Genomic DNA, 18,921 nt, shown 5'->3' with positions numbered 1-18,921 from the left:
TCATTGTGCAGACTGATGCCTCTGAACATGGGATAGGGGCAGTTTTGTCCCAAACAAATGATGATGGCCTTGACCAGCCTGTTGCTTTCATTAGCAGGAGGTTACTCCCCAGGGAGCAGCGTTGGAGTGCCATTGAGAGGGAGGCCTTTGCTGTGGTTTGGTCCCTGAAGAAGCTGAGACCATACCTCTTTGGGACTCACTTCCTAGTTCAAACTGACCACAGACCTCTCAAATGGCTGATGCAAATGAAAGGTGAAAATCCTAAACTGTTGAGGTGGTCCATCTCCCTACAGGGAATGGACTTTATAGTGGAACACAGACCTGGGACTGCCCATGCCAATGCAGATGGCCTTTCCAGGTTCTTCCACTTAGAAAATGAAGACTCTCTTGGGAAAGGTTAGTCTCATCCTCTTTCGTTTGGGGGGGGGTTGTGTAAGGAAATGCCTCCTTGGCATGGTTGCCCCCTGACTTTTTGCCTTTGCTGATGCTATGTTTACAATTGAAAGTGTGCTGAGGCCTGCTAACCAGGCCCCAGCACCAGTGTTCTTTCCCTAACCTGTACTTTTGTGTCCACAATTGGCAGACCCTGGCATCCAGATAAGTCCCTTGTAACTGGTACTTCTAGTACCAAGGGCCCTGATGCCAAGGAAGGTCTCTAAGGGCTGCAGCATGTCTTATGCCACCCTGGAGACCTCTCACTCAGCACAGACACACTGCTTGCCAGCTTGTGTGTGCTAGTGAGGACAAAACGAGTAAGTCGACATGGCACTCCCCTCAGGGTGCCATGCCAGCCTCTCACTGCCTATGCAGTATAGGTAAGCCACCCCTCTAGCAGGCCTTACAGCCCTAAGGCAGGGTGCACTATACCATAGGTGAGGGTACCAGTGCATGAGCATGGTACCCCTACAGTGTCTAAACAAAACCTTAGACATTGTAAGTGCAGGGTAGCCATAAGAGTATATGGTCTGGGAGTCTGTCAAACACGAACTCCACAGCACCATAATGGCTACACTGAAAACTGGGAAGTTTGGTATCAAACTTCTCAGCACAATAAATGCACACTCATGCCAGTGTACATTTTATTGTAAAATACACCACAGAGGGCACCTTAGAGGTGCCCCCTGAAACTTAACCGACTGTCTGTGTAGGCTGACTAGTTCCAGCAGCCTGCCACACCAGAGACATGTTGCTGGCCCCATGGGGAGAGTGCCTTTGTCACTCTGAGGCCAGTAACAAAGCCTGCACTGGGTGGAGATGCTAACACCTCCCCCAGGCAGGAGCTGTAACACCTGGCGGTGAGCCTCAAAGGCTCACCCCTTTGTCACAGCCCAGCAGGGCACTCCAGCTTAGTGGAGTTGCCCGCCCCCTCCGGCCACGGCCCCCACTTTTGGCGGCAAGGCTGGAGGGAACAAAGAAAGCAACAAGGAGGAGTCACTGGCCAGTCAGGACAGCCCTTAAGGTGTCCTGAGCTGAGGTGACTCTGACTTTTAGAAATCCTCCATCTTGCAGATGGAGGATTCCCCCAATAGGGTTAGGATTGTGACCCCCTCCCCTTGGGAGGAGGCACAAAGAGGGTGTACCCACCCTCAGGGCTAGTAGCCATTGGCTACTAACCCCCCAGACCTAAACACGCCCTTAAATTTAGTATTTAAGGGCTACCCTGAACCCTAGAAAATTAGATTCCTGCAACTACAAGAAGAAGGACTGCCTAGCTGAAAAACCCCTGCAGAGGAAGACCAGAAGACGACAACTGCCTTGGCTCCAGAAACTCACCGGCCTGTCTCCTGCCTTCCAAAGATCCTGCTCCAGCGACGCCTTCCAAAGGGACCAGCGACCTCGACATCCGCTGAGGACTGCCCCTGCTTCGAAAAGACAAGAAACTCCCGAGGACAGCGGACCTGCTCCAAAGAAAAGCTGCAACTTTGTTTCCAGCAGCTTTAAAGAACCTTGCAAGCTCCCCGCAAAAGGCGTGAGACTTGCAACACTGCACCCGGCGACCCCGACTCGGCTGGTGGCGATCCAACACCTCAGGAGGGACCCCAGGACTACTCTAAGACTGTGAGTACAAAAACCTGTCCCCCCTGAGCCCCCACAGCGCCGCCTGCAGAGGGAATCCCGAGGCTTCCCCTGACCGCGACTCTTTGAATCCTAAGTCCCGACACCTGGGAGAGACCCTGCACCCGCAGCCCCCAGGACCTGAAGGACCGGACTTTCACTGGAGGAGTGACCCCCAGGAGTCCCTCTTCCTTGCCCAAGTGGAGGTTTCCCCGAGGAACCCCCCCCTTGCCTGCCTGCAGCGCTGAAGAGATCCCTAGATCTCCCATTGACTTCCATTACAAACCCGACGCTTGTTTCTACACTGCACCCGGCCGCCCCCGCGCTGCTGAGGGTGAAATTTCTGTGTGGACTTGTGTCCCCCCCGGTGCCCTACAAAACCCCCCTGGTCTGCCCTCCGAAGACGCGGGTACTCACCTGCAAGCAGACCGGAACCGGGGCACCCCCTTCTCTCCATTCTAGCCTATGTGTTTTGGGCACCACTTTGAACTCTGCACCTGACCGGCCCTGAGCTGCTGGTGTGGTGACTTTGGGGTTGCTCTGAACCCCCAACGGTGGGCTACCTTGGACCAAGAACTAAGCCCTGTAAGTGTCTTACTTACCTGGTAAAACTAACCAAAACTTACCTCCCCTAGGAACTGTGAACATTGCACTAAGTGTCCACTTTTAAAACAGCTATTTGTGAATAACTTGAAAAGTATACATGCAATTTTGATGATTTGAAGTTCCTAAAGTACTTACCTGCAATACCTTTCGAATGAGATATTACATGTAGAATTTGAACCTGTGGTTCTTAAAATAAATTAAGAAAAGATATTTTTCTATATAAAAACCTATTGGCTGGATTTGTCTCTGAGTGTGTGTACCTCATTTATTGTCTATGTGTATGTACAACAAATGCTTAACACTACTCCTTGGATAAGCCTACTGCTCGACCACACTACCACAAAATAGAGCATTAGTATTATCTATTTTTTACCACTATTTTACCTCTAAGGGGAACCCTTGGACTCTGTGCATGCTATTCCTTACTTTGAAATAGCACATACAGAGCCAACTTCCTACACATGTCAAATACCAAGATGACAATGAAGAGAATGAGTATGAACAGTATCAACCATACTACTCTCATCAGGACCAATACTATGAAACACGGGAGCCTCAACACAGAGACACCGTACAAATGCCTTCCTCCTTAATTCAGGATTTACAATCCATGCTTCAGGATTATAGAAGGTTTCCAGCGGAAGGTCAACCACCGGCGCCGGTCTCTACGGTGACACCAGTTAATGCTCCTCCTCCTCCAGCTACTCCAAGATCAACATCACACTCGGTGTTAGCTGCACCCCCCAGAGATGAAGGTTCCACTTCAGGGGAAGAAGAACAAGAAGAAGGAGAAATTTCCACTCCACAACATCCTACCGAGGAATGGGATGATTATTTGCCCCCCACTCCTTCTCCACCACCTCCTCGCCCCTCTGATTCTCCGCCCGAGGACATAGGTGGTTTCCATAATCTTATGGACAGAGCCACAGTACGTTTCCACCTACCAACATCTGTCTCCCAATCGGAATGTTTCCTACATGATTTCAAAGAACAATCACGGAAGTCGGTACGGTCCATTCCGATTATTGATTACATATGGAGCGAGGGCACAAAAATTATGCGGAATCCGGCTACGGTTCCTCCAGTTCCACAAAAACTGGATAAAAAATATAAGGCAACCCAAGATTCTCCGGCATGCCTTACTCGCCATCCAAAGCCTGATTCGGTCATCTCACAGGCTGCTCAAAGACGCTCCAAAAATCCATCAACGCCTATCTCCACTCCTCCAGACAAGGAAGGTCGCAGACTGGATAATATAGGCAAGAGATTCTCCTCCATGTCTGCAATCACTGTCAGGGCAGCGAATTCATTAGCAATTTTAGGCCGATATGATCGTCAAATGTGGTCCGACATGCAACCTTTCCTGGACCTCATCCCAGAAAATAAGCAAGAAGAGGCACGTAAGATCCTACAGGAATGTGAGCGTGCGTCGGAAGAGATTATTGACTGTGTTCTGGACATAGCCTCTACTGGTTTCCGCCAACTAGTGGGTGCCGCGGTCTTACGACGACAAGGTTGGCTCAAGGCCACATCTTTCAGACCAGAAGTGCAGTCCCGAATTCTAGACATGCCTTACGATGGGGAATCTTTGTTTGGCAAACATGTGGATGACGCACTTCAAACCATTAAGACGGACACAGACACGGCCAAGTCCCTGGGTACCCTGCAGTACAGGAAGCAGCCCTTTCGAGGGGCTAGAGGGAGGGGTTTCACCTCATTTCGAGGTTCCTTTCATAGACAATACCAGCAATCCCAGTACAGGCCTTCATACCACCAGCAGTACAGGCAATCATCAACTGCCTCCTATACCAGACAAGGAGGGAAACGAAGGCAGGGTTCACAATCCAGAGATCAACCCAGAAAGCAATGATCTTCCACAGGCACCGGCTATGCTCCCTCAATGCCCGCAACATCAACAAATAGGAGCAAACATTTCCAACTTCATCCAAGAGTGGAAGAAGATAACATCGGACAAGTGGGTGCTGGATATAGTGACAAGAGGTCATACCCTGGAGTTCACACAAAAGCCACTGCTTCACCCACCAACATCAGGCAGATCTCTCCACCTTCGTCTGCTTCAAGCGGAAGTCTTCAGCCTTCTGGCCAAAGGGGCTATAGAGGCAGTTCCTCTGCAGCAACGGGGTCTCGGATTCTACTCCCGTCTTTTCCTCATAAGGAAGAAGTCTGGAGAGTGGCGTCCTATATTAGACCTCAGGAAACTCAACAAGTTCCTTCGGAAACAATCCTTCAGGATGATCACACTGTCAGATACCTTGCACCTCTTGAATCCTGGAGATTTTATGACAACCTTAGATCTCCAGGACGCCTACTTCCACGTTCCAATACACCAAAAACATCGCAAATATCTCCGTTTTACAGTAGCCGGTGCCCATTATCAATTCAGAGTCCTGCCATTTGGCCTCAGATCAGCTCCGAGAATCTTCACGAAATGCCTTGCCCCAGTCGCAGCCTCCCTCAGAAGCAAGGGTTTCCAGGTGTTCCCTTACCTGGACGACTGGCTCATAAAAGCTCAGTCATCTCTACTAGCCTCAAAAGCCACAGATGCCTGCCTAAGACTATTCAACAGTTTGGGTCTAACAGTGAACCTACAAAAGTCAGTCGTGTTTCCCGCACGCAGGAGAGTTTTCCTGGGAGCAGAATTGGACACTATCCAAAACAAGGCATATCTTACCCTAGCAAGGCAGCAGAAGCTGACCCAATTGGCTGTCACAATCTCCGCAAGAAAGTTCGTTTCAGTACGACTATTCAAATCGCTTCTGGGCATGATTTCCTCAGCCATAGTCCTAGTACCGCTGGCAAGACTCAAAATGAGGCCTCTACAAGAAGAACTACAACTTCAATGGACCCAATCACAAGGATCCTTCGACAATTTAATAACCATCACACCAAGGATTCGGCAGACGTTAGAATGGTGGTCTCACATCAACCACCTCTCCCACGGTCTAACCTTTCTGGCACCAATAGCAGATTTCGTTTTCACCACGGACGCCTCCTTGGAAGGATGGGGAGGCCACTTACAGGACATGTGCATTCAAGGCAGATGGTCCAAGTTCCAAAAAGAGATGCACATAAATCTGTTAGAACTGAAGGCGATTCATCTTACGCTCAAAGCTTTTCTGCCACGCATCGCAGGATCATCAGTGTTAGTCAGAACAGACAACACAACAAGCATGTTCTACATCAACAAGCAGGGAGGAACAAGATCCCTCTCCCTCTCAAGGGAAGCTCAGTCTCTCTGGAACTGGCTCACACGGAACAACGTCCGACTCAGGGCAGAGCACCTGGCGGGGGTCAACAATGCTCTAGCGGACTCTCTCAGCAGGACAGACGACAACTGTCACGAGTGGGAACTCAACCAGACCATACTCGAGAGCATTTTCCAACGATGGGGTCGACCGATCCTAGACCTGTTCGCCACCAATCTGAACGCCAAATGCCAGTTTTACGCCAGTCGATACCCACTCCCGGGGTCGTGGGGAAATGCTCTTTTGATAAGATGGTCCGGGATCTTTGCATACGCTTTTCCCCCCATTCCACTGATTCCCAGACTCCTCAGGAAAATGAAGACCGAATGCTGCAAGATCATTCTTATAGCTCCCAAGTGGCCGAGGTAGTACTGGTACACGGAGCTCCTCCTCCGGTCAATAACCAATCCAGTCCGTCTTCCTTGCAACCACAATCTTCTATCGAAGAATCAGGGTCTCATCTTACATCCCGACCCAACTTCACTGCACTTGCATGCTTGGCTCCTGAGTTCAGAGAGTTCCAAGATATGAACATCGACCAAGAATGTAGGCTCATATTATCTAAAGCACGAGCAGAGAGCACGAACAAGACATACAAATTAAAATGGAAGAGGTTCTGTGTTTGGTGTTCTCAGAACAATTTTCACCCATTTCAAATCAATCCTGAGCAAATTCTTCCTTACCTGCTCTCCCTTTCCAAAGCTGGTCTTTCCTATGCATCAGTCAAGATTCACCTAGCAGCTATAGCCTCTTACAGACGATCGGCTAACATGCCGTCTATTGGTTCAACCAGAGTCATCAAACAGTTTATGAAAGGGCTGTTCCGCACCTTTACTCCGGTACGCTTACCTCCGCCAGAGTGGCACCTTAATATTGTTCTCTCCCAACTCATGAAAGCCCCTTTTGAACCCATCCATAGAGCTGAACTCAAGTACATCACCTGGAAAGTGTCAACCTTGCTCGCTCTCACCTCTACCAGAAGAGTCAGTGATATGATATACAAGCGTTCACTACTAAGGAACCCTTTTTAGTCTTTTCTGAGGATTTCGTTATGCTCCGAACCAATCCCAGATATATTCCCAAAGTTCCATCTTCGTTCCACCTCAATGAACCCGTTATTCTGCGAACCTTTTTTTCCAAACCCTACTACGATAGCAGAGAGAACTCTCCATTCTTTGGACATTAAACAATGCCTAAAATTTTACCTGCAAAGTACCAAGCACATCAGGAAATCCGACCAACTCCTAGTATCTTATTCTCTGGGACCTCCGGGAACAGGAGTAACCAAGGCCACTATAGCCCGATTGATTTCTTCAACGATCCAATTTTGTCACACCAAGGCAGGAAAACCCTTGACTAGGCGCCCGAGAGCCCACTCCACAAGAGCAGTCTCCACATCGGCTGCTTTGTTTCATGGTATTGCCCTTGAAAAAATTTGCCAGGCTGCGACATGGAAAACCACGCACTCCTTTACGCAGCACTATTGTTTGGAGTCATCACAAAGAACAGACTCTAGTAGGACAAGCTGTGCTACGCCATCTCTTTCATTAAGGTGAGACCTTTCCTTAGTTATAGTCATATGGTTTGAGATGCAACAACCATGTTTCTATTATGCTTCCAGGTGAATATGTAAAGTAAATCTATGTTCTTATGAATGTGTATGCAGATAGATGAATTTTATATATATATATATACACGTACTTAGAGTATCTGTATTCCTTCGTAACTCACGCTCAGAAATGTATGAGTTTTCTATGATTGTTATTATTATTATGATTATTATTATTTATATTTGAGAAAGAGGGTCTTCATGCTCGCACCCTCCACCCACGCTGGATACAATGTTTATCAACCATACTGCTGTCTATTCAGATTCAAGCATGTGAATTTATGAAAGATCCAATACTGGATAAGAAAACAAGTTACTTACCTGTAACTACAGTTATCCAGTATTGGTATCTTTCATAAATTCACATGCGACCCACCCGCCTCCCCTTTGATGCTCGCATTTCCTCTCAGGTTTTAATTTTTCACTCTTGTGATGGAAAATCTGAGGAAGGGAGCTTCTCTGGAGAAGGTTCTAGAGGGTGCTGGTGCCTGATTGGACTGCAGGCAGGTTTGGGTCCTTTCACAAAAGGACATGGACAGGCTATATGAGCAAGCTCTGGCTCCATTATAGCCTATGGCAAAAAAAATTTTTTATTTATTATTTATTGCTATTTTATGTACCGTGGGACTCCCACTTCGACGACGGGGATGATTCAAGCATGTGAATTTATGAAAGATACCAATACTGGATAACTGTAGTTACAGGTAAGTAACTTGTTTTCGTGTTAATGTCAAGTTTGTTTTAAGCATTGTTTTTATGTGTGATCATGTTCGGTCAGTAATCTTGTTCATGTCTATTACCTTAACTTTTTAGACTGATCATTCTCTTTTCAAACTCTAATTTTCTCTTAAAACGTCCTGTAGCATGATTTATCAGATTGGATCAGTAATTTACCTTGGTTGTGTGGGAATACGTTTATGCTGTCACCAAACTCGGAGTCCAATTTTCTTCTAATGTGCTTCTTGGTTGATTCGTCTGTTCCCTGCATCCTCTGTGTGTCATGAGGGTTTCACGCCTTTCATTGAGAGTTGTCAGACAAATTACCTCTTTGTTAGGAATAATCACAGTTCTAATGTATTGAAATAATTCATCATGTGCTTCATCTCTCATATTTTTGTAGAGATCTTTGGTTTGGATGCTAGATGCATTATGTCCTCCTTTGCTTTAACCCTTGAATATTTTCTGTAACAAGATGCACGATAATGGGCTTCTGAAGCCACTGTGTCCCTACTAAAAACTCCTAAGATCTTTGAATCACAATTAATGGTTGTACACTCTTGAAGCTTTTCGTCAACTCTATGCTCTGTGGCCTTGATTAATTTCTCATGCATTGATGTTACCTTGTAGCATTTTATCTTTCCACAAAATATACATTCTACAGCATACACATTTGACTTTAATGATGATCTTCTGTTAAAGTGTTTACTCGTGCACCCACTCATTCCAGCATCATCACTGACAGATGCTTCAGCTTTTCACTTAATAGTCTATAAATCCCTGTTCATAGTTAACAGGCTACTGCACTTTCTGTGATAACAGTGGAACAGTGTTGCTTTCCAAATTTTTTGCAATGTCTTATAGTGGAATGTGATTCCTTACTTGAGCTGCCTCTAACAAAGGTTTCCATGATGAGTAGTCCTGTGGGCTCGTCAGCGTAACCCTGTGTTGAAGATGTAGTGTCTGGAAGCAAGGCTAGAGGTGAAAAGGTGCATACTGCCCAAAAGGTTTTAAGTGAGGGATAATGGTGCTATGTTATAGACCGTGGAGAGCTACTAGGGATTAGGTATATATCGTAAAAGTTACTGTGGTATAGGTGGATGAAAATTAATAATTACAGTAGGATGCAATTGAGGTTTAAAAGTATTAGAATATAAGTAAGACTAGTGCTTCAAGGGTACAAACGGAGGAGGTGACCAATAAAAGGAAAATAACCTAGTTCAGAGTGGTGGAGTAGAAACTGGTGGGAGCTTACTCAGGAGCTGGGATTTTTGAAAATGTGCAGTAGTAAGCTCCTTGAAAAGGGCTTTTACAGTAGGTTTCTTTCCTTAATCACCTGTAGTAACCACACTGTAGAGAATTACTGTTCCAAGAGTGGCCTACAAGTACCCCATCGCAAACCACATAAGGCAATTGTCTTTAACTGTGGCAAACCATATAAGCAAAAGGGCCTTTATTTATTATGGCAGTCCATCAGTAATTCTAGGAATACGTAAAGGTGTACATGCTTTATAAATGTGAAATGTTTTCTCCTTGTTAACATTTGCAAACGTAGATTTTCACAAACATTATTGTAATGGGTTCCATGCATGAAACTTTTTATTTTTTATTTTTTTTAAAACATTTTTGTTGAGGTTTTTTGTGGCTTATAACAGTTTTGGTTACATCATGACAGGTATGAGAGAAAACAATTTCCGGCAGTCATGTTACAGCATTGAAAAATTGGGTAACAGAAAGACGTGTACACATGACAAGCGGTACAAATAATGGCAATCATTGTCAGAAAGATATATTTCACAAAAAATTGTACAATAGCTTGGTTTGAGCTATGGGTCATAAACGCATGAAACCTTCGTAACATAAAGCCTTAAAAGGTTGGCTTTTTTCTAAATCAGCTGAGTTTTGGACAGCATTGATTGCATTTTTCTAACCGTATGAGCTTATCTCCCCCGGTACTGCTGCAGCATCAGGATACCTGTTTGGTGGCAGTGTGCTCTAACAATGTTATAAATAAATCAATAAATATGCAACCTGGGAATAACACTCTGGTATGTAATATTGACAAGTCTTTTTCAGCAACACGTACTTCCCCTTCTGCTTGGAGGTAGGCTCACTACTCACTGGCAAGCTGCTATACAAAAAATTAGACCATGTCATTATATTTTTTATTGGTATATGCACCATGTGGATTCATGCAGTATACACATTGCTGCACACATTTAAAGTTTGATTTTGTTTCCCTAGGTATTGCCAAAGATGATGGCATTTTGTTACCAAGTACTCACAGAACCTTCCATTGATCCGAGGAAGAAGGATGGAGCTCTTCATGTGATGGGTTCACTTGCTGATATATTACTGAAGGTGTGATAATGCTTTCTGAAAGTAATTCTTTCCTCTCTTGTTTTATCTTCCTCGTGATCTTATTCTTTACAGTTATTCTGCAATTTCAGGGGTTTCTTCAAGGCCATGGTAAATTAATGTGTCAAATCCGTCAGTTAATTTGCGCTTAAGTGGGTGGAGTTGTACTGACTCTCAATGAATTCATCACTGAAATGAATTCATCCATATAATAGATGAGGTACCGTATTATCTTAAAATACTTTGAAGCTTGCATAGCCACGTTACTGGATTATTTGTGCATATTGTAAAGTATTACTTCCTTTCACAACACACAAGTGATGGGCTTTGAGCCACAGTTTTCTGCACCCTCAGCGATAAATTAATGGAAATGTTGAACTTAACTTACCAATTTTTACACTGCAGGATGCCCAAATACATTTTGAATTGTCTTGGTAGTAGGAATCTCTTTCTTGCGACCTCATCTTCCTGATTTTTTTAAGGCAGATGTGTGTGATGAAGTCCATCCTTTGATCCTTCATAATTTTTATGAGCATAGCAAGCATGCTCCATTGTGCTGGTTCCATGTGTAACATGCCCAAAATGTTGCTTCTCCCCACCCCCATGCACCCTTTCAGCGCTCCTTAGTATTCATTTATTCATAGTGCAAAACCTATCTGCCAGTATATAGTGTAAGAAAAATGATTACAGAATGTGAAAACATGATCGTCATATCAGTAAATCACATACCTCATTCATTAATGAACACTCTCATTCCTTGGTCACTCAAGCTCATTGCACAGAGATGTACCACACATTGTCTGTGCTGGGATTGGCCCGATGCATGTACTTTCAGATCGTATTCCATTTCTGTAATGGCTGTGGCGCCCGAGTGCCTATGAGGCTCGCATGCAGACTGCAAGAACTAAACCTTTGGGTGGGCAGATAGCACCCCATTACATCCTGCATGGAGGCCTTAGCTGTTAGCATGGAGAATATGGCTATTGCAGCTTTTTATTAGGCCTGGCATTAAGGACCCAGAGGAAACATGGGAACATGTTTGATGGACAAACACAGGTGACTTAGTGATGGTTGTTTTGCTAACACTAGGGTTGGGTGTTAGTAAACTCCGCCACGTGGCGGTTGGCAAATTTGTCACTGAACAGTGAGCAAAGTTCGCTCCTTCTGCCAGGTGACCGGAGTTTACCACCCACCCCAAATTAAAAGTCTGAACTGTCCCCTTAATGGGGCGACTGGGGACACATTTGCAGGAGGTGCGCAATCATGAATACCAAAAAGAAGGCTGTGCAAAGGGGGTATGTGCTGTCCATTACCCAGTTGTGATGAAAAATTAGGAGATGTCTTGCGGGCCGTGGGGATGACCACCAGCTCTATAATGGTTGACACCAAGTCAATTGAGAGCGGGATGGACTAGTGCAACTAGTGTGAGGCAGACTGGTCGTAGTCTGAGCTCCGCTACCTGTCGCTGTCATGTCACTGAAGTTGGTGGAGGTGCGCCAGTCACACTCTGTGGCCCTCTTCAAGTGATTTGTTGTGCAGCATATGCGCTGCTCCTGGCTGGCTTTCATGTATGGGAGTCAGAGGGTTGAGTTAGTTGGTTAAATACCTTGAGGCTTTCTTTCACTCTCGAAACAGAGTGGACTTCATCCATGGAATGGACCACATGTGTCGCACTATCACAAACTTAATCCCTTTCTCCCAGGCTGCCCTGATGGAACTTGTGCACTGCAGTGTAGTAGGCGAAAGAACGTGATACAGCCATACATTTGAAACCTCAAAGAAAATGTTCCTTAGTCTCTGACCACTGTCATGATGGCTTATTTTTGATAAAAGCGGTGGGCGCAGCTGAGGATGTCCTGTGTCCCGCTCAGCCGGTTGGTTGGTCTGCCTGCTCTTTGTGTCTGATCTAGTTGAATGTCTTTATTGGCCAGGAAGGATGTAGTGGAAGAGGTGAACAACATGGGCACCCCCTAATTCTAATGTTCGAGCGGTGCAATCTATTTTCGAGATCCTCCAGGTGGATTTCTTGGTCAGTGTTATGTTCTTGAATTTGCATCAGTTTGTGTCTGTATGAGTCTAGTTCTTCCTCTCTAGCACCATTGTTGTTTTCTAAGGTGACCACATACTGACCAGTCTCTGCTTTTTAACTTCTCTGAGATCTGTGGCAACTTTGTCGCAGCAATGTCTTCCCTTATCTTTACAAACGCAGGTCCCTATAAGGACGATTGATGGGTGTGTCTGTGTCTTGTCAGTCTGTGGACGAGGCTGAGGATCAGGAAGTGCCCGGTCCACAGGGAAGAGTCTTGAGGCTGATCCACTTTTTTTGGTGGGGGTTTGATCAACATATCCTTCCGAGTGGAGTCCTTCTTGGCCCTGTGTGTCACCATTGCTGTTTATATTTAAAGGCTGGGGCATCCACAGTGTCTACAGTAGTAGACGTACAAGAGGGGCACTTTGCCCGACATTCTGGACTAAGGCTGTGGGGGAATGTCCTTTTGATCTTGATGCGATGACTGAGGTTCCTTTGCTGGGGGGTGCACTGAGAGCCTCCCCGGTGCAGCAGTGGACCATGGGTCGGCTGTAGGTGGGCTAGACACGTATCGAAGGAGACCTGGACACTGATCATGTGCAGTATCTTATAGTGGGAGGTGTCCAGTCATGGGACGGAACAGTTGCTTTTCAGCACAGGGCAGATGGCTCAGTGCAGAAAGCAAAACTTAGTGAAGTCTCTGCGTTGTAGGTCACTGAGGTTGTGGGTCTACAGTGTGGTGTGACCTTGGGGGCCCCTAGTCTCCACAGCAGGCCACTGTTGCAGTACCGGCACTGGTTGTGGATGAATGAAGAGTGTGGATTGGACCCTGAGGTGGGTCCAAACTCCCCCCTCTTCCACCTTCCCCCAAGGCAGATGTGGACCGCTGTTATGTAGGAGGCACTGGTTGTGCGTGAAGGAGGCCAGTAGGTGGGGCTCCTCGCTCCCCAGTCAGACATGCGCTGGCTCCACTGCCCAAACCCAATGCCCTCCGCTGTTTTCAGCCTGCTCCAAGCTGCAGGAGGGATCCTCTATTGGCAGCCGGTTGTCCTGTAAATCTGTACCCACAACAATGCAGCTGCTGTATGGCCTCCATGATCTGCTTCAGTTCAGACTACACTCCAGGCCGTGAGCTTACGGGGTCGCTGTCTGTGTTGCTTGAGGCTCCATGCGTCTTCTTGCATATAGCCCAGAATCTGGGCGCCGTGGGATGGCAAGGATCACAGATAGCTATAAACAGGTGGAGGAGCTCCACAGGTTCATCCTGCTCGGCTGTCATCTTGGCCATGCGACCCCTGTTTCAGTTAGCTTTAAACCTAGATCACAGTATTTTGGGTTCACAGGAAGCACCTCCCTCCCTCACTCATTCTTCTCCTCATGTGAAATATGTGGTGCTAGCAGGACTATTTATGTATCCCTGCTTCCTTAAGATAGCAGAAGGGTGGCAGGAGCTACAGTGACTGCTCCCTTCAGTACCATAAATTTGTAGCTGGTAATGAGATGAGAGTTCAAGCCTTCAAATTGAAATCTAGCACCAGGCATCAGCCTTGCCAGCTCTTTCCTGCTGCATGACTCCCAGGCACAGCCCTGTGCGAAGTCAAGGACCTGGCTTTGGTATTTTTGTAATACACTGACTTTGTGCCTGTCGCAGAAATACTACTGGTTTTGCTGTTTTGGCCCACAAAATTGGGAAAAATTGGTCAGTTTGGTGAACATGCTGTTGATGATTTTACTATTTGTATGTCTGTGTTTTGTTGCATGTTTTTGATGGGTTCTCACAGAATGTTTTATGTTCTGTGGGCAACTATACTATATATTATATATCTGAGCAATATTGGATTGTATATGTGCACTTTGGATCACGCCTCATAAAATGCCTCTCCTTTGGTTTGCTTCTTCTTTATTTGTTTGTATCCAGAGTAACTGCATTGACAGGGGAGTTCCACACTGATCCAAGATTACCTAGGTCATCCACCATTGTTATGATCCCCATGTGAGATGAATGAGCGTAAAACAAATCTAAGTTGAAGTAATTTACTTCATAGTTTCCTGAAAACGTGGCGTAGCTCCTGTCCTCTTTAAACAATGGTTGCCACCCTTTCATGAGAGGAAGCCTGTAGAAATTATATAAAAATAATTGTGCCTGGTTTTTTTTATAACAGAAAAGTGTGTTCAAAGATCAAATGGAGTTGATGATACAGAACCATGTCTTCCCTTTGTTCATGTCCAACCTTGGATACCTTCGTGCTAGGGTAAGTTTTAAGTTTTTAGTTCACTGTGTATAACTTTTTACATATACTTGTACATTTTACTTTATAATTAAACATTCCGAAGGTTTTTTTTTTAACTTTTAGCACTGTCGATGAGGTTCCCAAACAAGCAAAACAACATTTTAGTGCCACTTCGAGTCTTAAGCATTGAGCTCCTCTTGCGATGTCACAAAGTCTTTGATCTTCATCCCCTCCCCGGATGCGTCACCATAGCTTACCTTTTGTTCTATGAAAGAGGATCTATGCATACTCTTGCATTTCGACAAGTAATATTCATTTTAGTGGCCTACGGTTTCGTACTATTTGTGAGTTTTCAATGTCTTTCTTTGTGATGCATAATTCTTTCTGCTGAAGCCTTACATTATAAATATGCTCCAGACTGGATTCTGGAACTTTTATTCACAGCAGTACCTCTCCAGCATTGCCAGCTGGTGCCACACAGACCTGCATGACTGTGCCTGTCCACAGTGTAATGTAATTGAAGTACTTACGGCACCAGCTGGCATGCTGGCATCAGTTTCTGTTTTTCAGTTCCTCACTGGCACAAGTCCAGAGCTCTTATTAGTGTTTCAACTAGGAAAACTTCAATTTTTGAATGCAACTAGGTCAAATAACTTCACTAAAGACGTATGCAGACTAAGGCATCATCCTCTGGGCGCATAATACTGATAATGACCCCTCCGCTGAGGCACTTTGGGTTCCACTTGCAAAATCTTCCAAGTTGGCAGATAATTTCCGAGTAACAAAATAATAAATTTGTGTCTGTGTCAATGACAAACCTCTGGCAAAAAGCCTACCAGGTGCCAGAAATGTGCATATAGGTAGGAACTCTTTGGGTTGGGTCTGATGCTCTAGTCATGCTAGACAATGTTTATGGCTTATGGAGTATGATTATTCGGATGCAGAAAATCTCCCTTTTTGTAAGACTGAAGCTGTCCTTTTCCTGGACTTAAACGCAAGTGGTCTGGACACTTCTCCAAAAGGAGTTATCTGAGTCTCTTTAGTAGTTTAAAAAAAAAAAAAAAGCAATAGAAACACTGGATTTGAGCTTGCTCACCACTGTGGCCAAATGTTACATTCTGACAGAAATCTTGCGACCTTTCTCAGCAATATTGATGCCTATACTGCTTTTAGTGAGCCACTCTTGAAAGCTTGTTCTAGCTTCCAGTCTTACTACAGCAGCTACACAACACAGGGCAAGCATGTATAAGCAGCTTTTTGTGGGCTTCAGTGGTGTGATGCTATATTAAAATCTGCTGTGCTATGGCGCAGAAAGTTAGTGCCCACTTTACTATAGTATCTTCCGTGGCTCTCGCTCGGGTTGTTGCAGTGGTACTGAGCAGCTACTTGGTCATCCTTGCCTACATTTGCAAAGCATTACTACTTCACATTCTGGACTGAGTGACAGGTACTTTGCTAGGGCTATGTTTCAATATTTCAGTTTTTGGTACTAATCTATCATATCTTCCAAAGTATTACTTCGATAATCATTCACAAGGTCTAAGCTCTGTGGGAAGAAGTATTTATCAGAAGAAAACATTATGTTCAGAAATAACATAATTGTAGCATGTGTGGCTGTAGATACGCTTGCTTTGCATACTCCTGCCATCTAGTGTTGAATTCGGATGTATTTCAAGGTATTTTTCTTCAAAGACGTTTTTAGGCTCATAGGTTGTGCTGTGACTTCTTCTTCGTTCCACAATGGGCATGAGCACCAACTCCAACAGAGATTGTACTTTTTCTGCCATCTGGTTCGGATGTACACCAAGAGGGCTCAGAGTTTTTTGTGTTCCGTGCACATTTTTTCACTTTACTCTGTTAAGTTTCAACACACTATTTCAGAAGAACAGTCATGCATTTTGAAGATTTTTGGTTGTATTGTTCTGTCAGACTCTTTCGGTGGACTGCCGACTATTACTCAGTGGCCCGGATGCCAGTGGCCTCCCTGCGCTCTTCCGGGACCGGGTATCCTCCTCTGACACCTGACAGTGCAGACTTGATGGGGATGCTGGAACAACCATCCTTCCAACATTGCGCATGCGGCAACTTGAAGAATCCCTGATTGGATAACCACAGCATGTGTTATCTGTGACTCTTTCCCGACCTTGACGACGTCTCCTGCAAGTCCTGATTTGCCTGCTGCTCAAAGAGGACTCTAATGTACCATATAGGGAGGTGCTATTTCTGCTACCCAACCAGTGAGGGTCCCATAAAAAGACCCATGCTGAGGTAGAGCACCGCTTCCGTTGGAGTAGAACATTGAATCACTGGCACAGATGAGACACTGCTGTCCCCAGGGCCCATGTTCTCTTTAGTTGACCAACTCTCCATTGAAGGGCATTAAACCTCACCAGCCGTCGGGCCCTACTCATTCAAAGGGCATCGAGCAACCTTGCCATACCTGTAGTTGACGTAGAAGGCAGCACTGAAGCCAGCGCCAAAGGACCCATCAATGCTGAATGCACGGTCAACAGCTAGATTCCGGGAATTCGAGCCACTGATTCTACAATACTCCAGATGGAACTTGACATCATGGCAGAAGCATCTCTTTATTCACACCGTCACCAGGAAGCTATTTACAAAACCACCTAAGCTGAAGTCCTCTGCCACTCCATTGCAAGAGAAGGCTTGCCTTCGAAGAAAAACCCTCCTCAGAGCCCTCTTCAGAGCCGGGACTGAATAAACGAATGGACAGGGGCACAAGCCCACTCTCATATGCTCCTCTTATGCCTCCTCCTCCACCTCCCCCACCTTTGAGTTGAATGACATTACCATGCATGCCTTTGTCCATGCATGTAATACCATGCATTGACTTTTACAGCGTGTGGGATTACATAGTTGCCTTTTACCACACATTTCTGTGGTGTGTGTGTAAATGTGTATATACACACGTATTTATTTGTATACACACACAGACAGACAGAAAGACAGACAGATATGATACTTTAATTGTTTTTTGGGTGGGAACTCCCCCTTATATAATTACTTTATTTTTGGGATATTTTCCTCCCTTTTTTCCTACGTACCTCGTTTTATCTCTTCCCTAAGCTGTACCCTTAGATTGCTCTTACCTCCTTTTGTGTTTACCTACCCTCTACCTCCCTTTATGCCCACCCATCTCTAAATCCTAAAATTATCCTTACCTACCTTTACCACTATCAATACCTAAACCCTAAACTCACCTTTACCTTCCTTTACAGTTATCTGCACCTAAACCACTTTTTAAAATAATATAAAAATTATTTAAAAAAGAAACCCTATGTGGTAAAGGTAGAATTATCTGAGCGGTAAAGGCATGCATGGGAAAGGCTATTTCCCCTCACCTTTGCTACCAACTCCACCATCTGTTCTGCCTCCCCACAAGTACCTGAGGGGTCATAAAACTCCTGGCTTGGTCCTGAGAGCACCTGCGACAACCTCTTTTATAGAAGAGGAAACATACCTAAAATTATAATTTCCTCCAGCTGCAGGCATACTACTTTTTCCCCACAGTTTTGGTGATTTCTTTTGTGAGGCCTCTTATCTCTCTCTTGCTTGTCTCTCTTTTGTCTTTCTATCCAGTTCTTTGCTGGCAGGATCTCTAAAAGGTTTATTGTGCTATGCTGTATTCCTGTTTTTATTCCAGTTTTTATTAGGGATCCTCCATCACCTGGTTACTGATTGCATGGATTTGTTTACTAAGTATGAATTACCAAAATCTTGCGTGTAAGTCATGTTTTATGAGTCGGTCCAGTAAACTACTCAGTGCTTTCTCCCATCCCATTCTACAAATGGTGCACATGCTCAGATAAAAGTTCTGCTAACTTAAACATGCCAGCAAAAATCTTGTTCTCAGACGTTCTTCAGTTGGTACTGGACCTCACAGCAGATTTTGTCAGATACCTGGTTCTTATGCCAGAACAGATGATGACGATGCTTTACCACACCCTACTACGTAAGCAGTTAGTATTAAAATTTATATTTGTAATTGTCTTATTGTGTGTGTAAAACTTGTTGAATGGTAGCAGACTT

The 18,921-nt window shown here is 45.1% G+C and overlaps 1 protein-coding gene across 2 annotated transcripts in view; it reads left to right on the top strand.

Moving 5' to 3' along the window:
- IPO8 (importin 8) overlaps nt 1–18,921 on the top strand; it is a 650,601-nt gene that overhangs the window by 273,639 nt on the left and 358,041 nt on the right. For both annotated transcript variants that reach the window (XM_069228192.1, XM_069228193.1), the window contains exons 12-13: nt 10,498–10,614; nt 14,803–14,892. In XM_069228192.1, coding sequence (XP_069084293.1) covers nt 10,498–10,614; nt 14,803–14,892 — 207 coding nt within the window. The remainder of the gene's footprint in view (nt 1–10,497; nt 10,615–14,802; nt 14,893–18,921) is intronic.

Source organism: Pleurodeles waltl, chromosome 4_1 (genome assembly GCF_031143425.1).
Source record: "Pleurodeles waltl isolate 20211129_DDA chromosome 4_1, aPleWal1.hap1.20221129, whole genome shotgun sequence".
Taxonomy (NCBI): Eukaryota; Metazoa; Chordata; class Amphibia; order Caudata; family Salamandridae; genus Pleurodeles; species Pleurodeles waltl.
Note: the sequence above shows the minus strand (reverse complement) of the source record. Positions and strands in the feature narration are given on the sequence as shown.